Below are 13,868 nucleotides of genomic sequence, written 5' to 3' on the forward strand. Positions count from 1 at the left end.
AATACTTTCGAAAGGTTGAAAATTCTTATGATTTGCTACTACCCCTTTTTCCATCATTGTTCATTTCCGTGACAATGCCCACTAATTAGAAAGAACGCTGAAAAATTAACTGAACTTATAATTCCAAGAGTATCATTTAAAATAAATAAGTCATTTCATTATCAATTACTATATAAACATTTTGAATGAAGGCCAAAAATTATTTCATGACTGAAAATTCGATCAACTTTTTCATTTTTCTCCATTTAGTGATGCCAACATCATGTAAAATCATGATCCATCTTACTTCCAAATAATTATTTACCGTTACTTATTACTTATACCAATATACTAGTTAGACCAGGGATTACATATTACATTTTCTGATTGCTCCGATTGTTCATTGGGTAGATATTATGAAATTATAACGTCTAACATGCTTGTTGCGTACGCTTAGACATGATACATCAAATAAGTATAATACATTTGATCACACCTTGGTTTGATAAACGCAATGTTAGTGTTAGTATCATGTAATAGACAAAATTCCAAGATCTCTCCATGTCATCTTATCACGGTAATTTGACAGTGGAAGCTATAATTTCATTTTACTACCCACAATGCAGTGCGCTTTTTGGGTATTGTACATCTGTAGCGTAGCTAGGAGGTTACATCTTTTTTTCATTTTACATACTTCGGTACAAGCGACATTTCTGTGTGATCGGCTGCCGGCATAACGGACATATATCCAATGGTTGGCAACATGTTGCGCAACAACACACGTGACCACAAGTCAAAAATACAACTGATGGCTGAAAAGGTAGAAATGTAGAAATTATACAAATATATAAATAATACCTGGTCCTCGTACGCCGAGTCTGATAATGGCCGACCCTTCCTAATAAGTCAAAACCGAATTTTGGGCCTAAAGACTTATTGGGGAATAAATTAAAAGCTTTCAAATTCAATAGGACCAAAATCGAACGAAACAGATTGAAGATTCTAACTGAATTAACGTGGCGTGGGATTAGAAAAAAATTTAAAATTAATTGTATATTTAAGTATCAAACGAATAGATTTTTTTATTTAAAATACTTATATTTTCGTCGTGAAATTATGAGTTACCTGTTCTTCTAGACAAATGACACATTCGGATTCTGAACACACATCGAGAGCTGGTGGTGCAATCATCTTTGGCACGTGTGATGGAGTTGCATTTGCTAATGGATCCTCTACCACCTCCTTCTGTGGTGACTGATAAAGGAGTATAAACAATATGATTAATATACAGTAGACTCTCGCTTATTCGAACTTCTATTATTCCAATCTTTCTATAAATAAAACTTGTTCAAAGTCCCCGTCAAGGAGAAACCTTTTTAAATACTTTCTATAATTTGAATCTCTCTGTAACTCGAACAAATAAGATTCCCCATTCGATTTCAAATGTGGAAAGAATGTTTGCCTAAGAAATGTTACCAAGTTACTGAGCAGAAGGCTAGGGGACCAAGGACATCGATAAGTGTACGTGCACGGGTCTCAAGGAAAGATTTATAGTGATAATTGAGGCCACTCTCACACTTTACACACTTTACCACTAACCTTTCTGTAAATTATCGGGAACTATAATAATTCAATGGAGGGGGGGGGTTAAAGGTAAAGTCGGACTGGAACATTTTCACATGACTTTCTTAACTACACCCCTGTCCAAATGTAGCATATGTTTTAAGTTAGGATTCAGTTATGTAGAAGTAAGTGCGTAGTTAATGGTACTTAATGGTTTAGAAATCCTTTCAACAACTATCAACTTATTGAATTTCATTGTAGAGAGCACCCGGAGAAAATGAAACTTACAAATATTTCTGTTTCTTTTTCGACAAATTTCGTTTTGATGCTCTTTGTGGAATCAATGTTTGATAAAATGTTGCTTATCATTTCTTCATTATGTACACCGATCTAAGAAAGATAAGAACAAAGGGATGACATGAGATTATTATAAAACACCTCTCTGTCACAAACCCGCTGGGACCCCAGCCCCACTGGGAAATTTGGCCAAAATTTTGTCCCCGGTGGGAAGATTACCCTACAATTTCAGCCCCACTTGGAAATAGACTTTGATACCACCCCCTCTTCAAAATTCGATGTAAAAAATTGCACTCCAAAACCATCCCCACTTGAATCTGCGACTTTAGAACAATAGAATCTTTGTTCCCATCGGGATTTCGATAGAAAATCTTATCTCCGCTGTGGGAAAAAGTTTCCCGGGGGCTGTGAGAAAGGGGTGTTATATAGGACTTGTTATTGGCATGTCAAACGGATTATTAATGATCAAGATCCAAAATTTTACGAAGCTGAAAAACACTAGCCTGTGCGAAAGTTTAACGCAAAAATATAAAAATGACAAGTGGCACAGGCTAATAGTACGAATGTAATTTCATGATCAAATTAAGCAATAAAGGTCTGCTGGAGGGCGGTGTTTTAAGTTTGTCGGGTAACCGACGGTATATATCGCCCCAAATTTTGGCACAAAAATCTTTAGTGAAAGAAGTAGAAGCTAAAATTGAAGCTAGAAATTTCAAGAACTTTGTGACCCTCATTGGAAGTATTCTTCAGGAATATAGCCTTTCAGGGACCAGAATTAAAATTTACGCCATTATGCCTGAAATTAGTTTCTTTTAACTTTTACAACCTTCAGCCCCTACTAATATAAAGGCGGTGTGTTTACGGGCGATAAGCCCGTACCCCGTTGGGATTAATAGGTCAATCAAATTTAAATTCATGAGATAAGAGGTTTCAAAGAGTAATAAGCCGAGCAGTGGGAATGTGTGATAGTTTAGAGCTAATAATACAGAGAACAACAAAAAAAGGAACCTCTTTCAATCGGTCACGTGTCATTTGGTTCATTTCCATTTCAGTCACGTGATGTCTTGCAAAATGTGGAAGATATTCACGTGCACTGGCATGTAAGAGTATTTCCACAACATACATATCCAGTTTGTTTTCCTAAATAGAAAAGTATAAATTTCATTTACACTTTACCAGGGGTTCACAGAAATATGTCTTATTGTGTACCTTTTTACCAATTTTAGACCCAATCATGTTCCAAAATAGTTGTTTTCTTCTGGTACTAAGGTACTAAATGAGTGTCCCTATAGGTCAAACAGCAATTTAGATCAGTACTCGTTCAAGTCATAGAATGTTAGAATTATACAGAGTCGGAAACGAAGAGACAAGGTTCGAGTTATTCATGATATTCATGACGTATAATGTTATGTACGGAAGCACCCAAAATAGCCCGGTTGTTTACCACTAATTTTATTGTTTCAGTTCAAAATTAGTGTCAAAAACCTGGTCTTTTTCGGGTGCTTCCGTATAAAACATTACGTAATGAATACCACGAATGGATAGGCGGCTGTATCCGAGATTACGTCATACTTACGTCATCGATCAAGAGTTGTGGTTTGTTATCCACGAGACGTTGGAATTGAATCAACCAGAAATCTTTAGTTTGGTCATCTCTCTCCTCTTCCATTTTGTGCTATGGCAATGAAGAAGAAATTGGAGATTTGAGATGTGAAAAAGTTAAACATTGAGATTTTTGCAGTGAACCTGAATTGATCACTCTTAAGTATAAATAAGCGACCGTAATGCAATGCTAGAGCATCCGCTACGATGCACAAGGTCGTGGGTGTAACCTTCGGCCGGGTCATACCAAAAACTTCTTACTTAGTACAAAATGATAATTGATGCCTCTCTGCTTGATTCTCAGCAATTAAGAGAAGGATCAAGGATAAGTGGGGCAACCCAGGGAGAAAGAGTGGCGCCCTCCTCTACCTTCAGGTAGCTATCGATCGAAAGAGGAGCCTCCAGGTCACCTCTGACTGCGGTAACACACTTACTTGCTTATCACTTTTTGACCTTGGGTTTACGACAATCAGAATCGTAAAAAAGGATTGAAGGTACATTGACTCTATTTAGCGAAGTCTACGTCGAAAAGGTGAATCATTGGAACAAAACAGCGCGCGTTTCGTCAGTTGACTTTTCATTTTAACGATAGAAAACTTTTCTACATTTATGAAGCGCAGATTATTATTTTGAAACCTTTTAACGCGATTTGAAAGAATTAAAAGAATTGAGAAAATAAATATTCTGCATTGGTTTTGCAACATGAGCAAATAGCCTCATAAATCACTGGCTTTTAAAACACTACCATGGGTATTGTGCCTATAATCTTTGAAATAGACCAATCAAAGTTGAGAAAATTAGAACAATAGGTTGTACAGTCAACTCTTCGTAATTTTGACGTTAATTTTCTCGTTAATATCCACTTAAAAGTCCTCTATATAGTTTTTTTTATATGATTTGAGCTTTGGTATAAGTGGTTTCGGGTTTTATTGACTTTGAAATTTCGTCAAATTTTAGGGGTCAAGGGGTTTTGCTTGTGACATCAGTTTTCGAGTCCTAAAAATTTTTCATAGGCCTTAGCAAAAAACCTCCCTTGCGAAAAACTCTTTAAATACTTCATTCGTCGAAACGGAGCAGGTTTGGCTGCGTCGCATTAAAGATAGGTCACGGGTCCTCCCTCTACTAATAATTCGAATCTTTTTGTTATACGAACAAATAAGATTCCCCGTCGAATTAGAGAATGTTAACTGTACTTACGATAGTGGATTTCAATCTTTGTTCTCGTTTCTCTTGTTCATCTATCAACTGTGATAACAAGATGGCAGTCTGCAATCTCATCTCTGCAAGCGTGTTCTGAAATGGAAAAATTTGCTCAGTTTATCATTTCTTATCTTATATTTCTCCAGCCATATTTGAATCTTCAGCATCAAACATCAAGCAATGCGGTATCAAACATCTTTTCAAATCCTCAGTGACACCCGAATGGAAGAGGAGTAGCAACATCGTGTATGCTCTTTTAGATTTTGATAAATGACTAGTTAGAGGTCATTTTTATGAAAATCTAGAAGACCTTATTTCTTTCTCGACAAAAGTCTCCCTGGATATTTAATCTTAAAATCTGATAAACCTCCTTGTGTTTTGACAATGTGGATTCTCCCTGGATACCGTAGTATATAAACCATAGAATAGGGAAGGACTTTTTCTTGAATAGTCCAAAATACTTCTATTTTACTAGAAGAATTTTAAAAGAATAACTTAAGAACAAAGCTGAACCTAGGTTACTGAGCTTTAAGCAGATAAAAAGTTATAGTAAAAATAAGGTGCAGAGCCTAAGAATATGTTCAGACATTACGGTTCCAAATAAAACAGTCCCGGTCCACTGTGCAGACAATAAAAATTTAGAACTTCATCAAAAGGATCAAAAAAGAGGACGCTTCAAAGAAAAACTGACGGTAGGGTGGGGCGTCAAATGTCAAAGTCAGAAAATTCAAGATGTAGTGTTTTTTTATGAAAATTTAACCTATTGTGAGGCATTCTGCGCAATTTTTAAGGTCAGAAGTTCAAAATTGGCCGAACCCCCCTGGGGGTACTGATTCGCACTACAGGCAAAAATTGGAAAAAATGGCATTTTCTGGCCTTTTCAGGCCTGTAAATATGTCAAATCTATTGCAAAAGTTATTTTTTTCACTTGCTGTACTAAATTTTACGAAGAAACAACAAAATAATCATATTGGATTGAAAATTGTGCCCATTGGAGCCCTAAACGAGCCGTTTTAAGCCAATTTTGGGTAGCAAAATGCTTTTTAAGGCCAATTTTGCAAGCTCATAAATTTTAAACAGATTGATTCACATATCTAAAATTTTCAGAGATGGAAGTCTTCAATAAAGTCTTTAAGCAAAATGAATTTCAAGTTTTTCACTTTTTTCAAAAAATCATAATGGCGTCTTCAAAAATCGCTTTTTAGCAAAAAAAAATCATATTTCTCAAAAAATGGCATTTTTTAAGGCAAGCTTCTACAAACTGAGTTTAAATGCTGACTGAAATTTTTTTTGCAGTGATAGTATACTGAAGATACTCCAGGGAAATCAAAATCATTTGCGTCTGGGATGCGTCTATGTCCGCCATTATGGAAATAAAATCCCTGCTAAGAGCCATTTTTCAGGCAAAAACCCAAATTTGGACTGAAAAATCTCCAAAATGTCAATAGACATGGGTCTAAAATTTTCTTGCAGTGATAGTATTCTGGAAATACTGCAGGAAAATCAAAGTCATCTGGGCTTGGGATTTGGGTATATCCACCATTTTGAAATTGAAATTCCTACTAAAGCGCAATATTTCAATCAAAAATCCAAATTTTGACTCGAAAAATCTTAAAAATGGCAATAGACATGAAGCTAAAATCTTTTTGCAGTGATACTCTTCTGGAAGTACTCCAGGAAAATCAAAATCATTTGGGTTTAGGATTTGGGTATATCCACCATTATGGAATTGAAATCTGTGCTAAAACTGGCTAAATTGCAACATTTCAAGCAAAAATCCCATATTGACTTAAAGACTGCTCTAATATGGCAATAGACATGAACCTAAAATCTTTTTGCATCGATAGTGTTCTGTGAATACTCTAGGGGTAAAAACTATTCAGGTATAAGATGCTTCTGGGACCGCAAGTTTTAAACTGAAGCCAGTTTTAAAATGTATATAATATTTCAAGCTAAAATTCAATCTTTTTTTGACGGAACAAGTCTTGAAAATGGAAATGTAAGTGGGCTATAAAGAATTGTTGAGTGAAATGGGATTTTTTTAATAATTTATTTCAACTAGTATTTTTAAATTAAAGGATTGTAAATTCACATTCTTTGTTTAATATAATATACAAAATATTTAGTCAATTATGATGTATCGGATGGAAATATGTAGCATTTTAACAGAGATTTCATTTCCATAAGGGTGGATGTAAACAAATCTCAGACTATTCACAGAATACTATCACTTCAAAAAAATTTGGGTCCATGTCTATTGTCATTTTAGAGCAATTTTTATTCAAAAACAGGGTTTTTGCTTGAAACGTTGTATTTTAGCCAGTTTTAACACAGATTTCAATTCCATAATGGTGGATATACCCAAATCCTAAACCCAAACGATTTTGATTTCCCTGGAGTATTTCCAAAAGAGTATCACTGCAAAAAGATTTTAGCTTCATGTCTATTGCCATTTTTAAGATTTTTTGAGTCAAAAATTGGATTTTTGATTGAAATATTGCGTTTTAGCAGGAATTTCAATTCCAAAATGGTGGATATACCCAAATCCCAAGGCCAGATGACTTTGATTTTCCTGTAGTATTTCCAGAATACTATCACTGCAAGAAAATTTGGACCCATGTCTATTGACATTTTAGAGATTTTTTCAGTCCAAATTTGGGTTTTTGGCCTGAAAAATGGCTCTTAGCAGGAATTTTATTTCCATAATGGCGGACATAGACGCATCCCAGACGCAAATGATTTTGATTTCCCTGGAGTATCTCCAGTATACTATCACTGCAAAAAAAATTTCAGTCAGCATTTAAACTCAGTTTGTAGAAGCTTGCCTTAAAAAATGCCATTTTTTGAGATTTTTTTTTGCTAAAAAGCGATTTTTGAAGACGCCATTATGATTTTTTGAAAAAAGTGAAAAACTTGAAATTCATTTTGCTTAAAGACTTTATTGAAGACTTCCATCTCTGAAAATTTCAGACATGTGAATCAATCAGTTTAAAGTTTATGAGCTTGCAAAATTGGCCTTAAAAAGCATTTTGCTACCCAAAATTGGCTTAAAACGGCTCGTTTAGGGCTCTAATGGGCACTATTTTCAATCCAATATGATTATTTTGTTGTTTCTTCGTAAAATTTAGTACAGCAAGTGAAAAAAATAACATTTGCAATAGTTTTGACATATTTACAGGCCTGAAAAGGCCAGAAAATGCCATTTTTTGCAATTTTTGCCTGTAGTGCGAAACAGTACCCCCAGGGGGGTTCGGCCAAATTTAAACTTCTGACCTTAAAAATTGCGCAGAATGCCTCACAATAGGTTAAATTTTCATAAAAAAACACTACATCTTGAATTTTCTGACTTTGCCCCAAAAATGACTGTTGACGCCCTACCCTACTGACGGAAACAGTTACGCTACACTTTTTTCATTGGGCTGGAACTGCTCTGTTTCTCGCTCCAAAAGGTTCCGAAACCTATACGTATGAACACTTCCCTAACAAAAACCATACCGGAGCGATGCGAAACCGTAACGTCTGAATATGGTCTAAATACCTCAACAATTTTATCTTAAAATACTAAAAATCTACTGTTTATTATAAAACATGTGCAATGAAAAAAGAAAAAAATTAGTAGCTTACAACTTCATCGTCGTGTTTTTCTTCACGTTTCTGTCGTTCCAACAATGATAATCTCGCTAACTCTGTCTCGATTATCTTCACCTGAAATATTTAAAGAAGTAAAGAATTCTGAGATAACAGATAACAAGAGGTGCCAAAAAAATAAAACCCTAGGTTTACCTTGGGTTAAACCAGTACTATGCAAACAGCTCACAGCACTGTGGCTCGCAAGTTTGTCGTATAAAAAGTGCCAAAACCGTTCCAATTCAATTATTGAATAAACTAGATTTCATTACTAGACCACTAAAATTAATCGGATTGAATTTATTTAATTTCTCAAACAAGCCTGAAAACAGCTGGAGATTTCGGACTGGTTTCTCAGCCAAAAATGCGATTTTAAAAATTTTGTGGTAGATTTAATTTCGCGAAATCGCAAAATTTATTCCGATTACAGTGCAGTTCTCAAATGAATTTCGTAAACATAACTTTTTTTTAAGGGTTTGCATTGGAGCAAGAAGATGGTTTCCTTATATGATTTGTGTTAATTAGCAGTTGTACCTCTTTCTTGATTCGATTCAGCCTTGAATCCTTTTGAAATTGAAGCATCTCGAAGGCTGCACGTTGTTTCTCTTCCTAAGAAAGTCAAAGCAGGAAAACAAAACTAAGTGGTGTCCACAGATATCTGTTTTACAATAAACTAAGCAAGGTCGGATCCAAATAGCAGAAAACCATATTTTAAATAAGACTTTTTAAGTATCATCAAACTAAAGATTCATTAAATTAGCTCCATAATGTGAAACTTTTCATTACCTCCGTAATGACAGTTTGCAGGAGACGTGATTGATCTTCATCTTTTTCTTTCAACACTTTTTCAAGATCTTCTTGATCTTGAACGTCCCTGTGAAGTAATATAGAAAAACCTTTAGCATACAATTATTTCAAGATAATCTATCAAAATACGTCTAAATAAAAAACATTCCAGCTTTAGCTTGCTTCCTCAAGCTTATAATCATCACTAGGTTCACAGGCTTGGACGTCCATACGGTCAAATACGGTTATGAAACTGTTGGTACAGTGCAACTCGACTTATAATACTGTGCTTTTTGAATTTCAAGACAAGACGAAGGGGATTTGAATCAACAAACTTTTTGATTTCGTTTTAAACTTTCACCAAATAAAAGGAAAATACATCCTGTTTGGCCAGGAAGTGTAAATGTGCCTCATTTCGAAAATTATATGCTTACGTGGGAAAATTTTTACCAAAATGAGTTTATTTACTAGATATTTTGTGTTGTGAAAATTACTCGTATCAATAGATCACCAAATCGAATCCCTAGTATTGTTTTACAAATACCTGCAGATTGATTTGACCATTGTTTCTTTCTTTCGATTTTCATATTCTTCCCATTTCGCTTTGTTGAGTTCCATTTCTTTCAAAACATAAGCCATTGCCTCTGCAAGGTATCAAATAAAATTCATGATTATGAAATATCTATTGAGTGCTATAAAAGTTACATGAAGATAATCCAGCCCACCTATGCATTATTTAAAAAAGCCGCGATCACAGCCCGATCAGAACCCTAAACAAACATACCGATCATTTCTTGTTTACGTAATCTTTCTGTTTCTTCGCTCGTGATCCTCACCAAAGCATCTATACGTTCTCTGAAATGAGAAGCAATAGCGTTGGAGTCAAAACTACTGAACGAAAACCTCTTAAATGTTTTGTTCTTAAATAATAGTGATCTCGTTATTCTTACTCATCAATTTTTATTTTATAAGCTTTTTCACATTGGATTGACACGGATGTGGAGCAAGATTGGTCAGAAAGCGGAAAAGAAAAACATATTTTTACTTATTGCCCCCGCAGGAGCGTAGCGACGAGGAGGCACTCATAGTTTCACGCATAGATATTGGACTGGAATCTCAAAATTTTGCGACTTGTTTTGTTGTTGTTGTTGTTGTTGTCGCGTAAGCATATCCGTAGTTAGTCTCTTCCGTAAATGTTCGGTTTTTTTTCCGGGACGGTAGTATACATATTTTCATATTACGTTATATGGTATTATCATTATTACATATTACAATTTTAGTTTTGATTTAGCTTTGAAAAGCTGAAGCGAGTGTTATAAATGCAAATCAAAACAGTGTATGATATAACACGATTTACAATATTACTTGTGCAAATCAAAACAAACAAAATGGCAGACTGGTTATGATGATGATGAGCTGATTCATTGACTAGAAAAAGTGTTTTGTATGTCAAATTTTGTTTCTTGTCTTTGAAACTGAATACTAACTACTGTAATTTAGTCAGAAGTTCACTGCAGCAATGATTTCAATTCTTTTTCCAGAATCTTTAAAGAAATTTGCTTAAGTTTTCAAATGTACATTTGATATTTTTGTTCAAGCTCTAATTTAACTTTGTCTGTCATTTTATTGATAACTACCTTTATTGTTTATAGGGCTTCTTGAGCTTTAAATACCATCATATGGTCGTAACTCGAGAAAGTCCTTCTTAACTTAGTAAAACAACCCGCAAAGTACAAAAAAGATGAATGTACGCATATGTAAAGTTGAATCCAAACGTGGTTGACTTTTTCTTTTGGTCTTCAAAATAATTTACCTCACTTAGAGTGTTTTTAGGTCTTTTCAGTGTGGTAAATCTTTTTCAAAAACCTGAAAAAAGTTTGTTTACTCGTTAACCTTTACATGCGCACGTTAAACTTTTTCATGCAGTTGTGATAGCCTAAATAACTTACGCTCCAGTGGTTTGGTGAAATAGCTCCAAATTCTGGCTTTCTAAGTTAGGAGAGACCTTCCCGAAGGCATTTAACGGTGGTTAGACTAGGTACACAGACAGTCATACAGAAACACCATAAAGGGAAAGTATATCGCTAGCTATAAACTCAAAAAGTCTAGCTTCCTGAAGGCACGTCTCTTCATTGTCTGCTCTGCGCTGCAATCGGCTTGGAGAAAAGATTGCATCATGAAAAAGGACTATGCACTTGAAAAGAAATTTAGGTGCATTTTAACTTTTCTCGACTGTACGTCTGAATGAACCACAATGGCATTCCTTTACTTTTCTTTTGACCAACAACATAGAAGATTTTGCTTGAGAAGTGCAATCACAGCGTACGCTAGTGGAGCCCGGGCCTTAACTAGGATAAGTGAGTTTCTATTTCACCCAACTTAAGATGGCGCAGAACTTTTTGATAAATTTTATACGCAGTATCCTCTTGACTATTGTTTATTAGGCAAAGTAGCAATAGAGAAATGTTGAAATATAGCAGCCAATGAAAAAAAACAAGCTATTTCTGATTGGTTACCTTGTGGATTTATTCACTGCGTATGTCCATATATTTTGCCTACAATCTAAGATGTCTGCGACATTATTAGAAAAGGTCTATTTAGTGAATAATAATCATGACATATATCGTTATAAGAAAGAAACTAGGAGAAAAAACAAACGAACAGGAGATGTGAAAATCAGTAAGATAATGATACCATAACTTTTTAAATATATTTTTGAGAGGCTTTTCCAGCTTTTCCTTAAATTTTACTAAGTTATCAAGCTGCATGAATTCTTCAAGTATGTATTTTTTTATAATGGAATATAATTCTTTTTTCAAGCAAACGCCTCAATTAATCAATCAATCAATCAATCAATCAATCAATCAATCAATCAATCAATCAATCAATCAATCAATCAATCAATCAATCAATCAATCAATCAATCAATCAATCAATCAATCAATCAATCAACCAATCAATCAATAAATCAATCAATTATTCCTGATTATTTTTTAATGTTTAATCTTTAAAGGGGATCTAACGTCAAATCCTTCATCACACTTTTTTGGAAAGTTTTAAAAAATTTATAACGAGAGCTTTCGAAAGAGCTATGTTACATCAAAAGATCTTCAGTCAATGTGTTATAATATCCCTTTAAAGATTTGTACGTGTGACGTCATCGTTGGCGTTTTGTTTTAGAAGCTAGCACACATCTGTGTTGATTAACAGGATTATCCCTCTATTTTTAAGGCTTCAATCGTAGAAATTTCTATAAGGCTTTATTCATTGCATCTAAAATTCGGCAGGATGGATGGGATACTTTGGAATACCTATCAAAAAGTTTGTTCTTTAAAGTGCGATTACAAAGATATCTTTTTTATCCAACAAAACCTTTTTTTGAAGCCATTACAAGGCGCTGTTTTTAAAAATGTGCCTGTTCAACGACTGATTTATGAAACTAAAGTGCAACCATGACGTCACAAAATCCTCTTTTTCTCAAAGAAAGGGAAAATTCAAGTATCAATAACTTAATGAATTTAAAAGATTTTAAGTTCGTTCTTTTTTCAATATTTTTGTTTCTATCAGAGCTTTCCTATGTAAAAAAATGAGGTACATGAATTTTCTGACGTTAGATCCCCTTTAAAGCATTAAAGCTTTATAAGTGCATGACATGATCTTTATGTGGGGGCATTTAGTGAAAGCTATGACTAGTATCAGCATATAAACAATAGACAGATATTGCCCTGATAGAGACATGTGTCTGATATGAGACGGAAACCCTGATGTAAAATTAAAACCTTTAAACTATTTTACTATGCATACCACTGGAATGAAACGCAAACCGCAAACGATTCTAGTTAACCAGTGATTGACAAAAAGAAGCGAAGAGAAAATCTTACTGTTCTTGTTCCAGCTCTTCCAGTATCTGATCTGTATGTTTCCGCCTTGAAAAGGAATGGGAAAAGATTTAGACCTTCCAGAAACGAGGTCAAGGCGAACCATCTCACCAAACCTTACTAATCATAGTCAGTGTAGTTTTAGTTACAGGTTGCCGAGCAGTGTATGTTTTTCAATCGTCTCGTTGTTAGGCTGCAAGATTCCCTCTAATATGACGTGTTTTGTTACGATCAAAACTATGTCAGTGATAAGGGAAAATTGTCGCTAAGTGTTCTACCGCTGGTTGAATTTCGCGTAATTTCAAATAAACAACTGGACAAGTGAGATCATTTTTCAAACAAGGATTTTAACGATATCGTTTTAAAATGTACATTACCTTTCGGCCATGCTAACAAGTAGGTTGACAGTTTCATTGAAATGACTTTCCTCTAGAAATAGAGACAAAAACAATTGTGAAAGGGATATTTTATATCTTATTATAAAGACAACCTATTCAATGCAAAAACAAAAACGAATAGTTGAGATACCATACCTCCTAAATAAAGTTCCTCCAGGAGTTTATTTCGTTGTTGGTTTTCGTGATTAAATTGTTCAGCTAGCTCCGTCTGTGCTTGGAGGTTGCTCTATATAATGACAAAATTAGTAAGAGAGTGATTTCTCATACCGTATTACTTCGAATAAACGCCCGGGGCGCTTATTAAAATTTTTCGATTTTTGGAGGGGCGTTTATTCGACGGGGGCGTTTAAAAGAAGGGGGCGTTTATTAAATTAATTTAGTCTAAAGTCGAATATTTAGAGCAAATATACCCTTTGGATTAGTTCTTTGTCAGGGTTTTAGTGCAAAATTTCTTTGGCTCAACGGCTAAAATTGCATCGAAAACTGCTCTGGTTACAAGAAATGACTAAAAATCTTCTTTTTCAAACCCAATCAATAC

At 34.6% G+C, this 13,868-nt stretch overlaps 1 protein-coding gene across 2 annotated transcripts in view; it reads right to left on the minus strand.

Annotated features, from left to right (window-relative positions):
* Positions 1 to 117: 117 nt before the first annotated feature.
* LOC136807769 (E3 ubiquitin-protein ligase LRSAM1-like) overlaps positions 118 to 13,868 on the minus strand; it is a 36,970-nt gene continuing 23,219 nt past the window's right edge. The window contains exons 14-27 of one of the 2 annotated variants that reach the window (XM_067064391.1): positions 13,466 to 13,556; positions 13,310 to 13,361; positions 12,936 to 12,980; positions 9,839 to 9,909; positions 9,599 to 9,698; positions 9,055 to 9,142; positions 8,803 to 8,877; positions 8,266 to 8,346; positions 4,639 to 4,734; positions 3,416 to 3,514; positions 2,848 to 2,979; positions 1,831 to 1,932; positions 1,105 to 1,233; positions 118 to 791 (exon numbers count right to left, since the gene is read on the minus strand). In XM_067064391.1, the coding sequence (XP_066920492.1) occupies positions 666 to 791; positions 1,105 to 1,233; positions 1,831 to 1,932; positions 2,848 to 2,979; positions 3,416 to 3,514; positions 4,639 to 4,734; positions 8,266 to 8,346; positions 8,803 to 8,877; positions 9,055 to 9,142; positions 9,599 to 9,698; positions 9,839 to 9,909; positions 12,936 to 12,980; positions 13,310 to 13,361; positions 13,466 to 13,556 (1,287 nt within the window). In that variant the 3' untranslated portion in view covers positions 118 to 665. The remainder of the gene's footprint in view (positions 792 to 1,104; positions 1,234 to 1,830; positions 1,933 to 2,847; positions 2,980 to 3,415; positions 3,515 to 4,638; positions 4,735 to 8,265; positions 8,347 to 8,802; positions 8,878 to 9,054; positions 9,143 to 9,598; positions 9,699 to 9,838; positions 9,910 to 12,935; positions 12,981 to 13,309; positions 13,362 to 13,465; positions 13,557 to 13,868) is intronic. The other variant, XM_067064392.1, reaches the window with a different exon arrangement.

This window comes from Clytia hemisphaerica, unplaced genomic scaffold (genome assembly GCF_902728285.1).
Source record: "Clytia hemisphaerica strain Z4C2 unplaced genomic scaffold, Clytia hemisphaerica genome assembly, whole genome shotgun sequence".
Classification (NCBI taxonomy): domain Eukaryota; kingdom Metazoa; phylum Cnidaria; class Hydrozoa; order Leptothecata; family Clytiidae; genus Clytia; species Clytia hemisphaerica.